General features: G+C 61.5%; 2 protein-coding genes across 2 annotated transcripts; both read left to right on the forward strand.

Moving 5' to 3' along the window:
• Positions 1-829: 829 nt before the first annotated feature.
• Positions 830-7593, forward strand: SYPL2 (synaptophysin like 2). Its single transcript, XM_063178197.1, has 6 exons — positions 830-916; positions 1489-1560; positions 3181-3299; positions 4958-5159; positions 5240-5431; positions 7465-7593. The coding sequence occupies exons 1-6, from the start codon at positions 866-868 to the stop codon at positions 7591-7593; spliced, it is 765 nt and encodes a 254-aa protein (XP_063034267.1). The 5' UTR covers positions 830-865.
• A 2145-nt stretch (positions 7594-9738) lies between these two features.
• Positions 9739-22079, forward strand: ATXN7L2 (ataxin 7 like 2). The gene is made up of 11 exons (XM_063178189.1): positions 9739-9840; positions 12377-12451; positions 12568-12672; positions 13362-13545; positions 13631-13893; positions 15957-16039; positions 16130-16356; positions 17549-17741; positions 18851-18972; positions 20183-20963; positions 21787-22079. Exons 1-11 carry the CDS (start codon positions 9744-9746, stop codon positions 21799-21801), a joined length of 2145 nt encoding a protein of 714 aa, XP_063034259.1. The 5' UTR covers positions 9739-9743; the 3' UTR covers positions 21802-22079.
• The last annotated feature ends 337 nt before the right edge of the window (positions 22080-22416 follow it).

The raw sequence follows: 22416 nt of genomic DNA on the forward strand, positions 1-22416 counted from the left end.
TCATTGGACAGCGGCGCTGCGGGCCGGCCAATGGGAGCGCGGGGAGGGCGGGATCAGTGCAGAGGGGGGGCGGGACCGGGATTGGGGTGGTGGGCGGGGCTACAGCCGATGGGCGTGGCCTGAGCGTCTGGGGCGTGGTCATCTCTCCAGGGCGCCGATGGGGGCGTGGTCTGAGGGGAGGGGGCGAGGCCAGAGCGGGAGCGGGGCGAGCTCTGAGGGGCGTGGTCATAGAGGGGGCGTGGTTATAGAGCCGGGGGCGGGGCCAGAGCAGCAGGGGGCGGGGCCTGCGGCGGGCACGGCGCGGTGCCGGGAGGGGTTCCCGGGAATGGGGAACCGGGAAAGGGGAACCGGGACTGGGGGGTCGGGAAGGGGGTACCGGGACTAAGGGGTCGGGGAGGCGGCACCAGGAATGGGATACTGAGAAGGGAGCACCGGCAAGAAGCCTCGGGAGGCGGTGTGGGGAAGGCGCTCCGGGACGGACGGGAATACGGGGAGGAGGTACCGGGAGGGGCTGTACGCCCCTGCTCTCCGGGCCATACCGGCACCCCAATGCCCGGTGCACGGTGCCACGCCGCCAGCCTTGCCGGCCCCGGTAGCGTTTCCCAGCGGAATTCCCGCCCCGTTCCAGCGCTCCTCATTCCCGGTCCGATGCACGGCCGGGCCCCCCCGGGGGGCGCTGCGCTGCCCGGCGGGCCCGGGGGCGGCCCGGGGCGGGGGGCTGGCCCGGGGGGCCCGGCCCAGGGGCGCTGCCGGGGGCGGGGCGGTGCTGCCCGCCCCGGGGGCGCTGCGCTGCCCGGTGGCGGCTCCCCCAGCGGAGCCGTCCCAGCGGGCGGCGGAGGCAGCACCGACCGCCCCCGGCCCGGCCATGTCGGAGCCCGGCGCCCCCGCGGCCGGTGATAAACCGCCCCGGCTCCAGGTAGGGCTCCGGTGCGTCCCCCCCTCCCGGTGACCGCGGCAGGCTCCCGGTGCAGCCCCTCGGTGTCCCGGCACTGTTGCTCGGGGCAGCTCCCGGTGTCCCCGCGGTGTCCCGGAGGAGTCCGTGGTGTCCCAGTGCCGATCCCCGGAGCAGCGCACATTGTCCCGTTGTAGCCGCCGGTGCGAGCCCCGGTGCCGCGGTGCACCCTCCGCTGCTCTGCTGCCGCGGCCGATGCCGTTCCCCGGTTCCCCGGGGCAGTCCCGTTGCCTCCCCGCCGTTTCCCCGCGGCAGCTCCCCGGTTCCCCGGTGTGGCCCCTCCTGTTCGCCGGGGCAATCCCCCCGGTTTCCCGGAGTAAACCCTTCTCCACCGAGACAACTCCCAGCCCGGAGCAGGGCCCTTTCCAGCCCCCTGACTCCCGTTACAGCCCCGTGCCCGGGGCAATCCCGTTGTGGCAATCCGGGGTGGCACCCCAATCCCCCGGTGCTGTCCCGGTGCCGTCCCGGTGCCGTCCCGGTGCCGTCCCGGTGCCGTCCCGGTGCCGTCCCGGTGCTCCCGCCGCTCTCTCCTGCAGGACCGCGTCCTTCGTGGGCTGCGCTGGGGTCGCCTCCAGGAGCCGCTGGGTTTCATCAAGGTGCTGGAATGGGTGAGTGACCCCCGTGTGTCCCCCCAGACCCCCCGTCACAGCCCCTGCTCCAGCCCTGCTCCCCACAGCCCGCAGTCCCCCCACATTTGGGGGGCTCCATTCCTTCCTGAAGGAATCCCAGAGCCCCCAGAGTTTCCTGCACGCCATCAGCAGCGGGGGGGAGGCCTCGTTTTGGGGGGAAGGGGGGAGCAGGGCCACACGGGTTCGGGCCACCAGCCCCTCCCGGTGACCTTGAGCAGGTGGCTGTGCCCGGCCCTGCCAAAGGGGACGGTGACACCGGGGTGCCGGGTCCCTGCCGCTGCCAGGGGCTCAGGGGGCGCTGGGGGGGTGGGGGGGTGTGTGGGGAGGGGACTGAGGGTCAGTGAGCCCCAGCAAGGGGGACCCTGGGGACAGGGGGGCGGCCAAGCGCCCGCGGCTCTGTCCTGTGCTGGCCGTGCCATGAATGGCTCCTGGCAGATTGGGTTTCAGGGTGGCATTTCTGCAGCTCGGCCTCGCCAGGGCCGGGGGGCTCCCGGGGGGAACTGAGGTACAGGGGGGGCTCAGCTCTCTTTGGGCATCTCCCACAGGGAGAAGGCAGCTTGAGGGGCTTTCCCCAATCCTACAGCTCTTTGGTTTGCATAATCCCACCCACGGGGGCTCTGGGCTCCCCCTGCCATTGAGGCCACCATGTGGGATCAGACCTCACGTGCAAAGACAGCCCAAAAACAAAAACGAGGAGAAAATCCCTGGAGGATCCACTGAAACCCCTGCTTACACCCTTAGTGCCACACACGGGCTGCCCATCCCTGCTGGGGATTATTCATCAGTATTTCTGAATCAATTCCATTTAAAACTCCCAATCTTGTCCCCAATATCCCAGTTAGATCCTTTCTTATTCTGCTCCTGAGGTGTACCTGTCTTTGTAACAACATTGTCCAGCCCTCAAAGGATGTTCTTAGGAAGGAGGAGCAGGCTGGTTGGATTTTTGAGATGTTAATTTGCATTAGCAACTCAACACGTTTGAGAGACCATTCTGGATTGAACGGCAGTTGTTGTTCACTCACATTCCTCACTATGTTGGTGCCTATTTCATACACTTCAGGTGCAAGTTTGGGTTGAATCTGAACTATTTGAGTCCCGGTGTGGGTTGTATAAGGTCCTGCTGTTGTAAAAAGTGCAGTGTCTATTTTAAATTTCAATGATCCCCCGTTTCACCTGGGAGGGTTGGGAGCTCGGCCAGGGGGAGCTGTGGGAAAACCCTTTGGGAATGGTGTTTCCCGGCACCCTCATCCAAGAGATGAAAGCAGTGTCACTCCAAGAGCAAGGGAGGGCAGTGCTGGCTCCTGGGGAGGGGACAGATCCGGGGGTGCCGCCATGGGGATGCTCCCAGCTGCCTGGACACTCAGTACCCTGCCCAGAATTAAGGGGGGATCTGGGTGGGCTTGGCCTTGGTGTCCCCACCCCCCCAAACATGACCCCACCCTCAAATCCCATTGGAATGCCAGTGCTGGAGGGAAGCCCTGAGGCCAGCCCCTGGGGGGGGCAGCTTGCCCATTACTGAGTGCCAGGGGATGCAGCCTGCCCCCCGAGGATGAAAGGGGCCCCAGAGCTCACCCCCTGACCCTTCACCCTCTCCTGTAGCTCTTTGCCATCTTCGCCTTCGGCTCCTGCGGCTCCTTCAGCGGTGAGACCGGAGCCACAGTGAAATGTGAAGGTGGAGGGATGACAGCCATCAGCATCCAGTTCGGGTACCCCTTCAGGTGAGGGGTGCTGAGCCCTGACACCCCCAGGCTGCCCCACACAGGCTGGGGGTGCTGGGCTGGGTTATATTCCCTTCCTGCTGGCAGGACCTCCATGGGACCACAGCCATGGTGTCTGCGGAGCCGTGTTCAGCTGGAAACCACCCACACCCTGACCCCATGGCACATCCCCTGGCATCCCTGCCACTTCCTGACACCACCCAGGGGGATTCTTGTAATTCACAAAAGACTGGATGGGGAAGGAGGGAAATTCTCAGTACTCGGGGAAGTCCACGGGAATCCTGATTTATCTGAGTTGGGCCAGATGAGAGTCACAGTTCCAACCCCTTTTCTCTGCCGCCTGCCCCATGCCAGGGCACTAGATCATGGAAAAGAATCCAGGTTATGGCAGTGGATCTGTGCCCTCCATTCCCAGGGGACCACCCCATGCTGGTTATTCTATCTATCACCATCAAACCTTCCATTCCCAGGGGACCACCCCAGCACTTACTTCATCCATCTCTCCCATGCCAGGAGACCACCCCAGCCTGGTTATTCTGTCCATCCTTGTCACCACCTCCATTCCCAGGGGACCACCCCAGCCTAGTTATTGTAGCCATCCTTGTCACCATCTCCATTCCCAAGGGACCACCCCATCCTGATTATTCTGGACATGCCTGTCACTATCTCCAGTCCCAGGGGACCACCTCAGCCTGGTTATTGTAGCCATCACCATCAAACCTTTCATTCCCAGGGGGTCACTGCAGCACTTACTCCATCCATCCCTCCCAACACAGGGGACCACCCCAGCCTGGTTATTCTGGACATCCCTGTCACCATCTCCATTCCCAGGGGACCACCCCATCACTTCCATCCATCCATCCATCCATCCATCCATCCATCCATCCATCCATCCATCCATCCATCCATCCATCCCTCCATCCATCCATCCATCCATCCATCCATCCATCCATCCATCCATCCATCCATCCATCATCCATCCATCCATCCATCCATCCATCCATCCATCCATCCATCCATCATCCATCCATCCATCCATCCATCCATCCATCCATCCATCCATCCATCCATCCATCCATCCCTCCCTCCATTCCTGGGGGACCACCCCAGCCTGGTTATTGTAGCCATCACCATCAAACCTTCCATTCCCAGGGGACCACCCCAGCACTTACTCCATCCATCCATCCATCCATCCATCCATCCATCCATCCATCCATCCATCCATCCATCCATCCACCATCCATCCATCCATCCATCCATCCATCCATCCATCCATCCATCCATCCATCCATCCATCCATCCAGCATCCATCCATCCATCCATCCATCATCCATCCATCCATCCATCCATCCATCCATCCATCCATCCATCCATCCATCATCCATCCCATCCATCCATCATCCATCCATCCATCCATCCATCCATCCATCCATCCATCCATCCATCCATCCATCCATCCATCCATCCATCATCCATCCATCCACCCATCCATCCATCCATCCATCCATCCACCCATCCCAGTGGACCACCCCATCCTGGTTATTCTATCCATCCCCATCACCATCTCCATTCCCATGGGACCACCCCAGCATGGTCACACCACCCACCCCCACCCTCCTCTCCATTCCCAGCCCCCTGACCCCCTCCCTGTCCCCCAGGTTATACCAGATTCCCTTTGGGATGCCCAACTGTGAGGATGAATCAGAAGCCCGCACCCTGTACCTCGTGGGCGATTTCTCCGCTCCTGCCGAGTTTTTCGTGACCCTGGGGGTCTTCTCCTTCCTCTACTCCATGGCTGCTCTGGTGCTCTACCTCCGCTTCCATTCCCTGTACACGGAGAACACGAAGCTCCCGTTCACAGTAAGGCAGGCTCACCCCGGGGCACGCGAGCCCAGCGCCGTGCCAGGGTGCCAGCTGATGCCAGGCTCTCATCCTGGCAGGATTTCTGTGTCACCGTCTGCTTTGCCTTCTTCTGGCTGGTGGCGGCGGCGGCGTGGGGCAAGGGGCTGAGCGACGTGAAGGCGGCCACGCGCCCCTCGGCCCTCATCGCTGCCATGGCCGTGTGCCAGGCCGACGGCGTGCTCTGCAACGCTGGCACCACGCCCGCCATGGGGCTGGCCAACATCTCGGTGGTGAGGGCACGGGGGCACGCACAGGGGCATAGACGTGGGCACACGTGGGCACACACACGGGCACGCACATAGGCTTACACATGGGCACAGAGGGGCACATAAAGGCACACACAGGCACACACAGGAGCGCACACATGGGCACACACACGTGGGCACATAGAGAGACAAGCACATAGGCACACACATGGGCACATACAGGCATACAGGGGCACACACATGGGCACACACACGGGCACACACAGGCACACACACATGGACACACACGGGCACACACACAGAGGCATATACACGGGCATATACAGGGGCACACGTACACATGGGCACACACACACACAGGAAGGCACAGGGGCACACACGTGGGCACGCAGGTGTACATACACGTTTGGCCACACCTGTGCCAGATTCCTGAGCTCAGCCAGGAGAGGGCAGCATGGAAATGTGGGTGAAAACATTCCACAGCCACCTGCCTTGGTACCACGGGATGGGGGATCAACACTGTATCCCCCCCACTGCGATCCTGGCACTGGGAATGGGCATCCTGCACTGGGATCCTGGCACTGGGAATGGGCACTCTGCACTGGGAATGGGCACCTTGTACTGGGATCCTGGCACTGGGAATGGGCATCCTGCACTGGGATCCTGGCACTGGGAATGGGCACCCTGCACTAGGAATGGGCACCTTGTACTGGGATCCTGGCACTGGGAATGGGCACTCTGCACTGGGAATGGGCACCTTGTACTGGGATCCTGGCACTGGGAATGGGCACCCTGCAGTGGGATCCTGGCACTGGGAATGGGCACCCTGCACTAGGAATGGGCACCTTGTACTGGGATCCTGGCACTGGGAATGGGGCACTGGCACTGGGATCCTGGCCCTGGAAATGGGCACCCTGCACTGGGAATGGGCACCCTGCACTGGGAAACTGGCAGTGGGATTGGGGCACCTTGTACTGGGATCCTGGCCCTGGAAATGGGCACCCTGCTCTGGGAATGGGCACCCTGCACTGGGAATGGGCACCCTGCACTGGGATCCTGGCACTGGGAATGGGCACCCTGCACTGGGAATGGGCATCTTGTACTGGGATCCTGGCAGTGGGATTGGGGCACCTTGTACTGGGATCCTGGCACTGCAAATGGGCACACAGCCATCAGGGAGTGCCAGGATGGGGTGTGGGGTGGTGATGCATTCCCTGGCAGTGTTTGGGATGTGTGGGGTGTGTGATGTGCATGGGGGCATGGGGCATATGAGGTGCTTGAGGTATAAGGGGCTCATGGGGTGAAGTGGGGTGCATGGGGTGCATCTGGCATTGGGGTTACACGGTGCACATGGGGTGCATGAAGCATATGGGGCATATAGGGCCCATGGGGTGCACAGGTTGCATGGCACATGTGGGGCACATGGGGTGCACAAGGTGCCTGGGGTGCATGGGTGGGGAGTATGGGGTGTGTGGGGCACAGGGCGTGGGTTACACATGGGGCGTGTGGGATGTCTGGAGTGCAGTGGGGTGCGTGGGATGTACGGGAATTATGGCAGGTATGGGGTGTGTGGGGCACACACCATGCATGCAGTGTATGGAATTTATGGGAAGTGTAGGGTGTGTGGGGTGTATGGAATGTATGGGAAGTTTGGCGTGCATGGGGTGTATAGGGCACACACTACATACAGGCTGCATGCAGTGTATGGAATGTATGGAAAGTTTGGGGTGTATGGGGTGCAGAGGGCACACACGATGCACAGGGTACACAGGGTGTATGGAATGTATGAGAAGTTTGGGGTGTATGGGGTGCAAAGGGCACACACGATGCACGGGGTTCATGGGGTGCACAGGGCACATACGATGCACAGGGTACACAGGATGTATGGAAAGTTTGGGGTGCATGGGGTGCAGAGGGCACACACGATGCACGGGGTTCACGGGGCGCTCGGAGCTCATGGGGCGCACAGGGTGTGTGTGGGGTGCTATGCTCCCCCAAGGCCGCCCTGTGGGACCCTCTCCCTTTTTCTCTGCCCTCTCCCCTTTCCTCTCCTGCAGCTCTTCGGGTTCCTCAACTTCCTGCTGTGGGCCGGGAACTGCTGGTTCGTGCTGCGGGAGACGCCGTGGCTGCGGCCGCCCGCGCCCCGCGACAGCGCGGCCGAGCAGGGCGCCATCGACAAGCAGTGACCGGGGGGACCCAGCCCGGGGGGACCCAGCCCGGGGGGACCCAGCCCGGGGGGACCCTGCCCGGCCCCCGGGACCTCGCGCCGGCCGCCAGCCCGAGGACCGGGTGTCGCTGTCCCCGGGCTTGGAGCTGCAGGGGGACACGGGGTCCCGGGGGTCCCGCTCGGTGTCGGGGGCTCCGCTCCCCGGGGTCCGTGTCTGTGTGGGGCGCATAAAGTCCTGGCTACCAGCTGTGCACTGGGGCTCCTGTGTCTGCCTCGGTGTGGAGCTGAGCGCACCCCCGGCTGGGGCACCACCCCCGGTCCGTGCAGGGATAAACCCATCCCATCTCTGGTATGGGGTGAGCTGTGGGTCCCAGACCAATATTGGGCTGATAGAGGGTCCCAGACAGGTCACAGAGGACCCCAGACCAGTAAAAGGATAATCAGGAAATCCAGTCTGGTATTGGGATAATATTGGGAGCACCAGTCCAGTATAGGGACAATCAGGAACCCCAGTCCAGTGTTGGGATAATATCGGGAGCACCAGTCCTGTATAGGAATAATCAGGAACCCTAGTCCAGTAAAAGGATAATCAGAAAGCCCAGTCCAGTATTGGGATAATATTGGGAACACCAGTCCAGTATAGGGACAATCAGGAACCCCAGTCCAGTGTTGGGATAATATCGGGAGCACCAGTCCTGTATAGGGACAATCAGGAACCCTAGTCCAGTATTGGGATAATATTTGGAGCACCACTTCAGTATAGGGATAATCAGGAACCCCAGTCCAGTGTTGGGATAATATTGGGAGCACCACTTCAGTATAGGGATAATCAGGAACCCCAGTCCAGTATAGGGACAATCAGGAGCCCCAGTCTGGTATTGGGATGACATTGGGAGCACCACTTCAGTATAGGGACAATCAGGGACCCCAGTCCAGTGTTGGGATAATACTGGGAGCACCAGTCCTGTACAGGAACAACTGGGAACCCCAGCCCAGTATTGGGATAACATCGGGAGCACCAGTCCTGTATAGGGATCATCTGGACCCCCAGCCTGGTATGGGAATAATGGCAAGGAGTCCCAGCTCCAGATAGGGATAATAGGGAACCCCAGACCAGTGGAAGGATAATGGGGGATCCCAGGCACAACAGGGGTCCCCACCCCCACACAGGAATAACCTGGAACCTCAGCCTTGTCTCGCAATACTCTGGGCTCAGAGCCCAGTATAGAAATAACCATACCAGACCCCAGGTACCCCCATCCCCATACAGGGATAACAGGAGACCCCAGCCCCTTATAGGAATAACTGGAGTTCTGGGTCTGGTATGTTGACAAGAGGGAATTCCAACTGAGTATAGGGATAACGAGTGCCCCTAACCTGTTATAGGGATACTGAGTGCCCTAACCTGCTATAGGGATACCGGGTACCCCCAACCTGTTATAGGGATACCGGGTACCCCCATCCCCGTACAGGACACCGGGTGCCCCTAACCTGTTATAAGGACACCGGATACCCCCATCCCCGTACAGGGACACCGGGTGCCCCTAACCTGTTATAGGGATACCGGGTACCCCCATCCCCGTACAGGGACACCGGGTACCCCTAACCTGTTATAGGGATACCGGGTACCCCCGTCCCCGTACAGGGACACCGGGTGCCCCTAACCTGTTATAGGGATACCGGGTACCCCCGTCCCCGTACAGGGACACCGGGTACCCCTAACCTGTTATAGGGATACCGGGTACCCCCGTCCCCGTACAGGGACACCGGGTACCCCTAACCTGTTATAAGGACACCGGGTACCCCCGTCCCCGTACAGGGACACCGGGTGCCCCTAACCTGTTATAAGGACACCGGATACCCCCATCCCCATGTAGGGTTACCGGGTACCCCCATCCCCGTGCAGGGATCCCGGGTACCCCCATCCCCGTGCAGGGATAACAGCAGACCCCAGCCTGGCACAGGGCTCACTGGGGACCCCCGGCAGTGCCGGTACCGGGTGTCCCAGCTCGGGGGGGTGTAGCCGGTCGGCAGCCGGGGTCGGGCCGGGCGGGGGTCGCTCCGGGACTACCGTGCCCGTGGTGCCGCGGGGCGGGCGGGGCGCGCGGCGCATGCGCGGGGCGGGGGCGGCGCGGGGGGGGCGGCGGTGCCGCGGCGGCGGCGGCGGCGATGGCGGCGGAGCGGCGGCCGGTGCCCGGCCTGGACGAGTTCGCGGGGCAGAGCTGGAGCGCCTGGCTGGAGCGGGCCGGGCCGCCCGCCGACACCGGTGAGGGCGGCGGCGGCGGGGGGGGCTTCGCGACCGGGGCCGCGCCCGCCGACCCCCGGTCCGAGCGCCGCCGCGCGGCGGGCGGGCAACGGCACCGGGAGAGGGGAGTCCGGCACCGGGAAGCGGCAGCAGGGCATCCCGCACCGGGCAATGGGAACGGGGCATCCTGCGCTGGGAACCGCCGACGGAGCATCCCCCACCGGGCGCTGGGAACCGAGAGGAGCAGGTTCTGCACCGGCTCGTTCTGCTCTGGGAACGGGGCACCGGGAACGGGGCATCCTGCGCTGGACAGTGGGAAACGGGGCACTGGGAACCCGGTACTGGGCATGGAGACCTGGCAGCCTGACCTCCAGGACCGGGAGCTGGGCACACAGCAGAGGGTGCCGGGTCTGGGTGCCCAGGGCAGGATTCCCAGCGCCCAGTTTGTGGTGCAGGTTGTCCTGGCATGTCCTAGGATGTTCCTGGCACTGGGAACTGGACACCTGGAATGAAGCATCCTGTACCAGCACCTGGCACTGGGAACAGGGCAGCCAGACCTGGCACCCTGCGCTGGGAATCAGACAGTGGGAATGGGCACCCTGCACTGGGAAACTGGCACTGGGAATGGGCACCCTGCACTGGGAATAGGCACCCTGCAGTGGGATCCTGGCACTGGGAATGGGCACCCTGCACTGGGCACCCTGCACTGGGAATGGGCACCCTGCACTGGGAAACTGGCACTGGGAATGGGCACCCTGCACTGGGAATGGGCACTCTGCACTGGGATCTGGCACTGGGAATGGGCACCCTGCATTGGGAATGGGCACCCTGCACTGGGATCCTGGCACTGGGAATGGGCACCCTGTACTGAGAACCTGGCACTGGGAATGGGCACCTTGTACTGGGATCGTGGCACTGGAAATGGGCACCCTGCACTGGGAAACTGGCACTGGGAATGGGCACCTTGTACTGGGAAACTGGCACTGGGAATGGGCACCCTGCACTGGGAATGGGCACCCTGCACTGGGAAACTGGCACTGGGAATGGGCACCCTGCACTGGGAATGTGGCATCCTGCACCAGAACATGCAGAAACAGGAATGGGGCACCCAGCCCTGGGCACCAGACAGTGGGAATAGGATATCCTGCAATGGGTACCTGGCACCAGGAACTGGGCACTGGGAACCTTACACTGGGCATCTAGACCTGGCACCCAGCACTGAGCTTTGGGAACTGGGAATGGGCACTTCCTGCACTGGGAATGTGGCATCCAGCACTGGGCATCTGGTACCAGGAACTGGGACTGGGAACCTGGCACTGCACAGCCAGACGTGGCACCTGATACCAGGAACTGGGCATCCTGTACTGGGCACCCAGCATTGAGAACTGGCATGGGGCATCCTACCAAAGTTGCCCAAACATTAGGAACCTTGCACTGGACACTGGGCACCAGGAACTGGGCACTAGGGAGCCACGCTGGGCACTGGGATTCAGGAACTGGGCAGCAGGATCTCTGCTCTAGGAACTGGGCACCAGTGTGGCACCAGGCAGCCCACTGGGAGCCCTGTGCCCGTTGCTGGGTGCCCCCTCCTGGATTCCAGTGGAGTCCAGTGGGCACTGGTGGGAGCAGAGCAGTAACTGGAGAGCCTGGACTGGGAATTAGTTGCCATCATTACTCCAGAGCAGACAGGAGGTACTGGGAGCCCCAGGTGGGGCACTGGGCATCACATGCTTGGCACTGGGATATCCTGTACTGGGAACTGGGCAGGGCACACTGGGAGCCAGGTGCTCCTTACTGGGAGTGTCCCAGTGAGCTCTCAGCACTGGGACTGGCTGGGCACCAGTCATGATGCATCTGAATGGGTCTGGGTGCCCAGTATGGCACAGCTAGATGGCACTGGGCACCCAGTATGGCATGGCCAGGCAGGCAGGGCTGGTTACCCAGTATGGCACAGCTAGATGGCACTGAGCACCCAGTATGGCACAGCTGGATGATACTGGGCACGCAGTATGGCATGGCCAGGCAGGACTGGGGATGGACTTGGCACCCAGTTTGGCACAGTTGGCCGGGTCACCATTGCCACTGGCTCAGTGGCCACCAGTGCCCCCAGAACAGAGCCCAGGCACAGCCAGTGGGGCCACGACTGTCTGGGAACCAAGGTGACCCCAGAGTGTCACATCCTGGGACCAGGATGTTCCCAGGGGTGCCATGTGCCACACTGGGGTTTCCTCAGGGATGGGGCTGTCCCCAGAGATGTCCCATCCCAGCACCAGGGTGTCCTCAGGGACGTTCCATCCCAGGGATGTCACATCCTAGGAATATCACATCCCATACTGGGATGTCCCCAGGAACATCCTGCTGGGCCTGGGCTGTCAGGATGGGGACCCTGGAGATGGTGACACCCCACAGGGCGATGTCACTCACAGCACGCTCTGTCTCTCTGGGCTAATTTTGTCTGGTTTAATTGTTCCAGGAGCAGGGATGCCAGCACCAGCCCTGTGTGGGAGCACCGGGACCGTCCGTGTGCCAGCCACTGACAGGATTTTGTCTCTGGCAGGATCAGGGTCAGAGCTGGAGGAGAATGGCAAGAATGGCAGCAAGAAACTGGACACCATGACCCTGATTAAGGAAGGTGAGCTCCTCTCTGGGGTGAAACCCAGCATTTTGGGGCTGTGTGAGCTGGGATCCTTGTCTGCAGTGCTCCCAGCAGCAGCAGGTGTGTGCCAGCTCACTGAGCTCTCCCCACAGACATGGACATCTTCGGGCACTGCCCTGCGCACGACGAGTTCTACCTGGTGGTGTGCAACCACTGCAGCCAGGTGGTGAAGCCCCAGGCCTTCCAGAAGCACTGTGGTGAGCCAGGGAGTTTGGGGAATGGCTCTTCCACCCCGTGGTGCTGGGAACAGCACTGGGAGTGCCACCAGGGCTGGCTGGGGGGTGCAGGGGCAGGGAGGGGCTCGCAGCAGTGTGAGCTCTGGTGTGGGCTAACAGTGGGGTTATCCCATTTCATGCCATGCCATGCCATCCCATGGATCCCATCCCACCCCATGGATCCCATCCTATCCCATCCCATCCCACCCTATGGATCCTATCCCATGGATCCCATCCCATGGATCCCATCCCACCCCATGGATCCCATCCCATGGATCCCATCCCACCCCATGGATCCCATCCCACCCCACCCCACCCCACCCCATCCCATGGATCCCACCCCATCCCATCCCATCCCACCCCACCCCATCCCATCCCATCCCATCCCATCCCATCCCATCCCATCCCATCCCATCCCATCCCATCCCATCCCATCCCATGGATCCCATCCCATGGATCCCACCCCATCCCATGGATCCATCCCACCCCTCCCCATCCCATGGATCCCATCCCATCTCATCCCACCCCATCCCATCCCATGGATCCCACCCCATCCCATGGTTCCCATCTCACCCCATCCCATCCCATGGATCCCATCCCATCCCACCCCATGCCATGGATCCCTTTCCATCCCATCCCATGGATCCCATCCCCTCCCATCCCTGTGGCAGAACGCCGGCACGGCCCGCTCAGCAAGCTCTATGCCCGTGCCACCGCGTGCCACGTGGCCGTGAACGGGCAGCCGGTGCCCGCCAGGACGCCCGGAGCAGCCAAAGCCCTGCAGGAGAAGCTCCCTGGTGGCCGAGGGAGAGCCCAGCCCCTCCCTGAGCACACGGACAAGGACAACAACCTCTGGTGAGCGCCGGCACGGGCGACAGCAATGCCCTTTGTGGGGTCACTTTGATGCCACCCCCTCCTCCCCACAACTCTCTCTCCACAGCTTGTTTGTGCCCGTGGTGAACCTGGAGAAGATCCCCAGCATTCCCAAACCGGACGGGCACGGGATCAAGGTGCCCCCCAAAGCCGTCCCCACCAACACCAAGGAATCCCTGGGGAAAGCCGCGGCTGCCGCGGTGCCCAAAGAGCCCCCGGTGCCCGCCGGGGTCGGGGGGGATTCGGCCATGCCGGAGAGCGTCCCTGCTCCGGGGGACAAGGATGTGGGGGCCCCCAAAGCGCCCCCCAGGTCCCACAGGAAGCTGGCGCGTGAGTCCCCCCTTTCCTTGCCGGCCATGGGGGGGGTGGATGATCCCAGCGGGACATCCTGGGGCCCAGAATGGGCCATGTGTGGCACTGGGCTGGGTACCAGGGGAGTGGCTCCCCCCTCTCCTCTGGAGGGTTGTTGGGGGGTCCCTGCCCTCCCCCCAGTTGTGGTTATCCTGTAGGTTTAGGGCCCGCACTTGGCTGATGCCAAGGAATGGGCACAGCTCGGTTTGGATCCCCAAATTCCTCAAAAAATGGGGGTCAAACATGTCCCACATAAAAATATGGAGGTGGAACACATGCCCCCCAAAATACAGGGGTCAAATGTGCATTCCCCCCAAAATATGTGGGTTAAATACATGTTGTCCAGAATAGAGGGGTTGAATATATTTCTCCCCAAAAATATAGGGGTCAAATCTTCGTTCCCCCCAAAATATGGGGTTTGCATGTGTATGGGGGTCAAATGTGTCACCCCAAAATATGGGTGTTAAATGCGTGGTCCTCCAAGATATGGGGTCCCCCCACAATATGGGGGTTGAACTTGTGTCCCCCACAAAAACATGAGAATTGGATATGTGACCCCCCTAAAAATATAGGGGTCAAATGTGCGTTCCCCCCAAAATATGGGATTTGAATATGTGTCCTCCAGAATAGAGGGGTTCAATATATATCACCCCAAAAATATGGGGTTTGGATGTGTGTGGGGGTCAAATGTGTCACCCCAAAATATGGGTGGTAAATGCGTGGTCCCCCAAGATATGGGGGTTAAACACATGTTCCCCCCACAATATGGGGGTTGAACTTGTGTCCCCCACAAAAATGTGAGAATTGGATATGTGACCCCCAAAAATATGGGGGTCAAATGTGCGTTCCCCCCAAAATATGGGGAGTTGAATTCGTGTCCTCCAGAATAGAGGGGTTCAATATATATCACCCCAAAAATATGGGGTTTGGATGTGTATGGGGGTCAAATGTGTCACCCCAAAATATGGGTGTTAAATGCATGGTTCCCCAAGATATGGGGTCTCCCCACAATATGGGGGTTGAAGTTGTGTCCCCCACAAAAATGTGAGAATTGGATATGTGACCCCCAAAAATATGGGGGTCAAATGTGCATTCCCCCCCAAAATATGGGGGGTTGAATACATGTTTTCCAGAATAGAGGGGTTGAATATATGTCCCTCCAAAAATATGGGGTTTGGATGTATATCCCTCCACAATATGGGGGTCAAATATGTCACCCCAAAATATGGGTGGTAAATGCGTGGTTCCCCCAAGATATGGGGGTTAAACACATGTTCCCCCCAAAATACATGGGTGAAATATGTGTCCCCTGAAAATATAGGGGTCAAATGTGTATCCTCTGAAAATGTGGGGGTTTAATTCGTGTCCCCCACAAAAATATGGGGATTGGGCATGTGTCATCCCAAAACAGGGGTTTGGAAATGTGTAACCCCAAAATATGGAGGCTGAACCCATATCCCCCCAAAATATGGGGGCCAGATGTGTGGTCCCTCCCAAAATATGGGGGTATAACACATGCCCCCTCCCAAATATGGGGGTCAAATGTGTATCACCCCAAAATATGTGTGTCAAATGTGTGTGCCACCCCAAAATATGTGTTTCAAATGTGTGTGCCACCCCAAAATATGGAGTTTGGATGTGTGCCCCCCCAAGATATGGGGTTTGGACATATGTCACCCCAAAAGATGAGTGTTGGACACATTCCCCAAAACATGGGAGTCAAACATTCCCCCCTGCCCCCAAAATCCCAGAGCCAATTGCTGCTGTGCCCACAGACTCTCCCAGGTGATGGCAATGCCATCAGCAGGACCTAGGTGAAAATCAGGGGTCACTCCAGAGAAGGGGCAAAATAGGGGGGGCCTCATCCTGCAGAGGAGCAAAAAGGGGAGGGAGCAGCACACGGTGAGTCCCTACCCCTTCAGAACCTCTCAGGGCTGTGTCCGCTGCTCCGAGGAGTGGCTGCTCCGTGCCCAGCCCCAGTGGGGGGTGTTGGGGTGCCCCCCCAGCACTCCCCAGCACCCTGTGCCTCCGTGTCCCCCCAGGTAAGGAGTGTGACCTGAACCGGCAGTGTGGGGTGCGGAACCCCGACACCAACAAGCTCTGCACCCGCCTGCTGACCTGCAAGGTAGTGGGAAACGGGGAGGGGACACCCCAATATCCCAGCCTGGGTGTTTTGGGGGGGTCCTGAGCCCCCTCCCTGCTGTCTCTCCCCCAGATCCACTCGGTGCACCAGCGGCGGGAGGTGCAGGGTCGGGCCAAGGATTTCGATGTGCTGGTGGCCGAGCTCAAGGCCAGCACCCGCCGAGGGGACCCCCCAAAGGACAGGAGCCCCCCTGAGAAAGAGCCACTGCACCCTGCCCTGCAGGACCCCCCCTCACTGCTGCAGCCCCCCAATACCCCTCCCTGCCGAGCCAGGCTGCCCCACTGCTTGCACCCCCCCAGGTGAGTGCCCCGTGGGTTTGGGGAGGGGTCTCCTCTCAGCTTTCCCCACCTGAATTGGGGGGGATGCATGGAAAGGGCAGGAATGGGAGTGGGGGTTTGTGGGGGGTTCCATGTCACCCCCTCCCCACTTGAACTGGGGGGATGTGGATGGGAGCAGGGATTTGGGGGGGTCCTGTCTCAGTGGCTGAATTAGGGGGATGTGGATGGGAGCAGGAATTTGGGGGACATGTGAATGGGAGCAGGGATTTGGGGGGGTCCCATCTCATCAGCTGAATTTGGGGGATGTGGATGGGAGCAGGAATTTGGGGGATATGTGAATGGGAGCAGGGATTTGGGGGGTCTCATCTCATCAGCTGAATTTGGGGGATGTGGATGGGAGCAGGAATTTGGGGGATATGTGAATGGGAGCAGGGATTTGGGGGGGTCCTGTCTCAGCGGCTGAATTAGGGGGATGTGGATGGGAGCAGGAATTTGGGGGATATGTGAATGGGAGCATGGACTTGGGGGGGTCCTATCTCAGCAGCTGAATTAGGGGGATGTGGATGGGAGCAGGGATTTGGGGGGTCCCATCTCATCAGCTGAATTTGGGGGATGTGGATGGGAGCAGGGATTTGGGGGGGATGTGTCTCACCAGCTGAATGTGGGGGGATGTGGATGGGAGTAGGGATTTAGGGGGTTCTGTCTCACCACCTGAACTGGAGAGATGTTGGTGGGAGCTGGGATTGGAGGGGTTGTGTCTCACCAGCTGAATTTGGGGGATGTGGTTTGGAGCTGAGTTTTGGGGGGGGTCCTGTTCATCAGCTGAATTTGGGGGGGATGTGGATGGGGAGCACCGATTTTGGGGGTCCTGTCTCACCCCCTCACCACCTGAACTAGGGCAAGATGTGGCTGGGAGCTGGGTTTTGGGGTTCCCATCTGACCCTCCCCCCCTGCACTGGGGGTGTGGCAGGGCAGCAGGAATGTGAGTGCAGAATTGTGGGGTCCAGTCTTGGCCCCTCTGCACCTGAAAGGGGAGGGGAAGTGGATGGAAGCAGAGATTTGGGGTGGGGGGTTCCCATCTCTCCCCACCTGGATTGGGGGGCACATTGTAGGGATTGGGAGTGGGGATTTAGGGGGGCTGTATATTGTCTCACAGTGACCCCCCCCAGTATCAGGCACCCCAAAAGTTCCTCTCTTCCTCTCTCTGGTGCAGGGCCCGCCTTTCCTCTGCCAGTGACCCTGAGGATGCTCCAGCCACCTCTGGGGAGGGGGGCACAGGAGGCCTCCCCCTGCCCCTGCCCCTGCCCCTGCCCAAGGGGGGCAGCCGCGTGTCCAGCGAGGAGAGCGAGGAGGAGGGGGCTGAGGAGCCCCCCCGGGCCCCCCTGCGCCCACCCCGGCCTCAGGCGGTGAGTGAGGGGACCCCAGAACAGGGCAGGGACCCCCAAAGCCACCAGTGACCAGAGTGGGGCAGGGATCCCCAAATCCACCTGCAAGCCATCCATGTGAGACCCCAGTGTGGTGCAGGGACCCCCAAAGCCACCAGTGATCCATCCATGTGGGACCCCAGAGTGGGGCAGGAACCCCCAAATCCACCAGCAACCCATCCATGTGAGACCCCAGAGTGAGATGAGACCCCCAACTCCACCAGTGACCCATCCATGTGAGATCCCAGAGCAGGACAGGGACCCTCAAATCCACCAGCAACCGCTCCATGTGGGACCCCAGAGCAGGGCAGGGACCCCAGAGTGGTGCAGGAACCCCCAGCTCCACCAGTGACCCATCCATGTGAGACCCCAGAGTGGGGTGAGACCCCACAGTGGGACAGGGACCCCCAAATCCACCAGTGACCCGTCCATGTGAGACCCCAGATTGGGGCAGGGACCCCCAACTCCACCAGCAGCCCACCCATTTCAGACCCCAGAGCAGGGCAGGGACCCCCAGCTCCACCAGTGACCCATCCATGTAAGACCCCAGAATGGGGTGAGACCCCAGAGCTGGACAGGGACCCCCAAATCCATCAGTGACCCATCCATGTGAGACCCCAGAGCAGGGCAGGGACCCCCAGAATGGTGCAGGGACCCCCAGCCCCACCAGCAACCCATCCATGTGGGAACCCAGAGTGGGGCAGAGACCCCCAAATCCACCAGCAGCCCATCTATGTCAGACCCCAGAGTGGGCTAGGGACCCCCAAATCCAACAGCAACACATCCATGTGAGACCCCAGAGTAAGGCAGACACCCCCCAACTCCACCAGGGACCCATCCATGTCAGACCCCAGAGTGGGAGTGAGACCCCAGGGTGGGGCAGGGACCCCCAAATCCATCAGCAACCCATCCATGTGAGACCCCAGAGTGGGGCTGGGACTCCCACCTCCACCAGCGACCAGGCCGGGGCAGGGACCCCCAGCTCCCCCCATGACCCATCCCCGTGTCCTGTTCCCGGCTCTGTGCCAGGTGGGTGGTTGAGGCAGGGTTGTGGGGGGGGCTGCAGTGACCCTGGCACGGTGCCCCCCCAGTTCTGCACCTTTGGCAGCCGCCTGGTGACCCCGGGCTGTTACGTGTTCGACCGGCGGCTGGACCGGTTCTGCGCCGCGCTGGGCTCCATGCTGGAGCAGCACCTCAGCGCACACAGGTGGAGGTGAGGGGGCCCCAGGGGACCAGGCCTGGACTTTGGGGTCCCCAGGGTCCCAGCATGGTGTTGGGATTGAGGGGGAGGAAGGGAGTGGGGATCTGGGGAGGTTTGTTGTACCCCCCCCTCATTCAAAGTGAGCAGGGTAAGGTGGGGGTGCAGGGATTTGAGTGGGAAATGAGGGGGTCTCATTTCACCCCATTCTGATCCAAACTGAGGAGGATAAGGTGGGGATGGAGGGATGGGGGCGGGGATTTGGGACCCCCTCCCTACCTGAATCAGGAAGGATTGGGGGGACAGAGATGGGAGTGGGGATTTGAGTGGTCCCATTTCATCACCTTCTCACCCAAACTGGGAAAAGACAAAATGGGGATGCAGTACTGAGAGCAGAGATTGGGGGTGTCTGATCACCCCCTCCTCACCTGACTTGGGGTGTAATGGAGATTTGAGGGGATGTCCTGTTTCACCCCTTCCCATCCAAGCTCGGGGGGACAAGGTGGGGATGCAGAGCTGGGAGTAGGGATTTATGGGGGCTCCCATCTCACCTTTCCACACCTGAATTGGGGAGGACAAAGTGGGGCTGGAGGGATGGGAATGGGGATTTGGAGGAGTCCAGAATGGGGAGTGGGAGGGGTCCCATCTCACCTTTCCACACCTGAATTGGGGAGGACAGGGTGGGGCTGGAGGGATGGGAATGGGGTTTTGTGGGGGCTCCCATCTCACCTTTCCACACCTGAACTGGGGAGCATGGGATGGTGCTGGAGGGACGGGAATGGGGATTTGGAGGGGTCTGGAATGGGGATTTAGAGGAGTTCCATCTCACCTTTCTACAGCTGAACTGAGTGGGGGAGCACTGAGTGGGGCTAGAAGGATGGGAATGGGGATTTGGAGGGCTCCCATCTCACCTTTCCACACCTGAACTGGGGAGCACAGGGTGGGGCTGGAGGGGTCTGGAATGGGGATTTGGAGAGGTCCCATCTCACCTTTCCACGCCTGAATTGGGGAGCACAGGATGGGGCTGGAGGGCTGGGAGTGGGGATTTGTGGGGGTTCCCATCTCACCTTTCCACACCTGAATTGGGGAGCACAGTGTAGGGCTGGAGGGATGGAAATGGGGATTTGGAGGGGTCCCATCTCACCTCTCTTCCCTGAACTGGGGGGATATGGTTGGGAGCAGTTTTGGGGGCTCCCCATCTCACCCACCCCCTCCCTTCCCACAGGAAGATCCCTCCAGCCGTCGTTCCCCCTCTTCACCTGCCCGCAGCCCCCCCCAGCCCCGCTGCGCCCCTTTACGGCCCCGCAGCCCCTTCCCCGCCGCTCCGGAGCCTGTCTGCGGCCGGGGGCTGCCGGCTCCCCACCAGCCTCACCTACACCGTGGGGTCCCCGCCGGCGGCGGCCGCCTGCAGCCAGCCCGAGTGCGGCGGAGGGGGCTCGCAGTCCATCACCTCCCCGCTCCCCGCCAACACCCCCTCGCCCTCCTTCAGCAAGCTGCCCCCCGGCAAGGCCAGCAGATCCCCCCGGGCACGGGACGCGGAGCCCCGGCCCTGGCAGCCCCCGCCCAGGGCCGGCAGCCCGCCCTACAAACGGACCTGTTTGGGGGACAGCGTCAAGGGCAAAAATCAGGGCTTGGCTCCCCCCGGCAAGACGAAACTCACCCCGCCGGCTTCGCCCTCCATCGCCATCCTCAACGGGACCCCGCGGGTGCGGCGGCCGCCCCCCGGCCAGCCCTGCCGGGCCCCCCCCGCCGCCCGCGACCCCCAAACGCCGCCGCTGCCGCCCGGGCTGGGGCTGGGGGCGCCGCCCCGGGGGCTCTCCGAGGATGAGGTGAAGAAGCGCAAGAACGCGGCCACCTACTGCCGGGCCCTGAAGGGCAAGGCCGCGCCCGGCCTGCCCGGGCCCCCGGGCCCGCCCGGCCCCGGCAGCTCCGGCTCGGGGGGCTCCGTCCGCAGGAAGAAGCCGGGGACGCCCCTGGGGTTCGAGGAGAAGAGGAGCGCCCTGAAGGTAGGGCTGGGGGGTGGAGAGCCAGGGGGACCCCCCCTGAGGGACTGGGGACACGGGGATTGGCGTCACTGTGCGCTGAGGGGTGGCCTGTGCTGAGGGGGACACTGTGGGATGGAGGGGGAAAAGCACTGGGACATGCTGGGCTATGGGAGGACACCCTGTGCTATGGGAGGACACCCTGTGCTATTGGGGGACACCCTGTGCTGTGGGGGACACCCTGTCCTGTGGAGACACTGAGCTCTGGGGGGACACCCTGTCAAGGTGGGGGAACACCCTGTCATGTGAGGGACACCCTGTGCTATTGGGGGACACCCTGTCTTGTGGGGAGACACCCTGTGCTATGGGAGGACACCCTGTCCTGTGGGGACACTGAGCTCTGGGGGGACACCCTGTCAAGGTGGGGGAACACCCTGTCATGTGAGGGACACCCTGTGGGGATGTGGGGGGACACCCTGTGCTAGGGGCAACACCCTGTCCTTTAGGGGTACTGTGTGCTGTGAGGGGACACCCTGTCCTGTAGGGGACACCCTGTCCTGTAGGGGACACCCTGTGCTGTAGGGGACACCCTGTGCTGTGGGGGGACACCTTATCCTGTGCAGGGACACCCTGTGCTGTGGGGGGACACCCTGTGGGGCTGTGGAGGGGACACCCTGTCCTGTAGCGATACCCTGTGCTGTGCGGGGACACCCTGTCCTGTAGGGACACCCTGTCATTTGGGGGACACCCTGAGGATCCCCCACCCCTGGGGACACCGTGGGGCTCCCCTGTGCCTGTGGAGAGTCCCTGCAGGTCCCCTCTGACTCGTCCCCTGTCCCCCCTGCAGTCCAAAGCCCATTAACAGAGGGGTCACCGGGGGCCCCCCCTGTGTCCTCCCCACCTGGAAACGCCAGAAAACCGATGAAGGGGGAAAAAAGAAAAAAATCCCAAGGAAACACGAAGGAAAAAAATCCCAAACTTCCAGAAAATACCTCAAAACTCTCAGTTCTGTTCTCTTGCTGCTAAACCAGCCCCGGAAGGGGGGGGGCGGCACTGGGGACCCCCCCGGACCTCCCGGGGCCCCGTCGGCCGCGGATATTTATAAGAAACGGTTGTTGCTGTTTTTGTTCTTTTTGTAAAAAAAAACAAACAAAGAGGAAAAAAAAAATAAAGAGTTGTGTGGTGGGGGATTGGGGAAAAGGGGGATCTGTGGGTTTGGGGGTGGGGGGCTCAGTGGGGCAGGGGGATGGAATTATTGGGGGGCTGGGGGAGTGTCATTGGGGAGCTGGAAGGGGTCACTGGGGTTGTTCAGAGTGTTGGGGGTGGCAGTGGGGTACTGGGGGCTGATTGGGGGGGCTGTGGAGGAGAAAAGGGGGTCTTTGGGGTGCTGGGAGGGCTGTGGGGTTGGGCAGGGGTTCATAGGGGTCTCTGGGAGGCTGAGGGGGTCATTGGGGTTACTGGGGAGGATAGGGGGTCT

The sequence above is a fragment of the Melospiza melodia genome, chromosome 28 (genome assembly GCF_035770615.1).
Source record: "Melospiza melodia melodia isolate bMelMel2 chromosome 28, bMelMel2.pri, whole genome shotgun sequence".
Lineage (NCBI taxonomy): Eukaryota > Metazoa > Chordata > Aves > Passeriformes > Passerellidae > Melospiza > Melospiza melodia.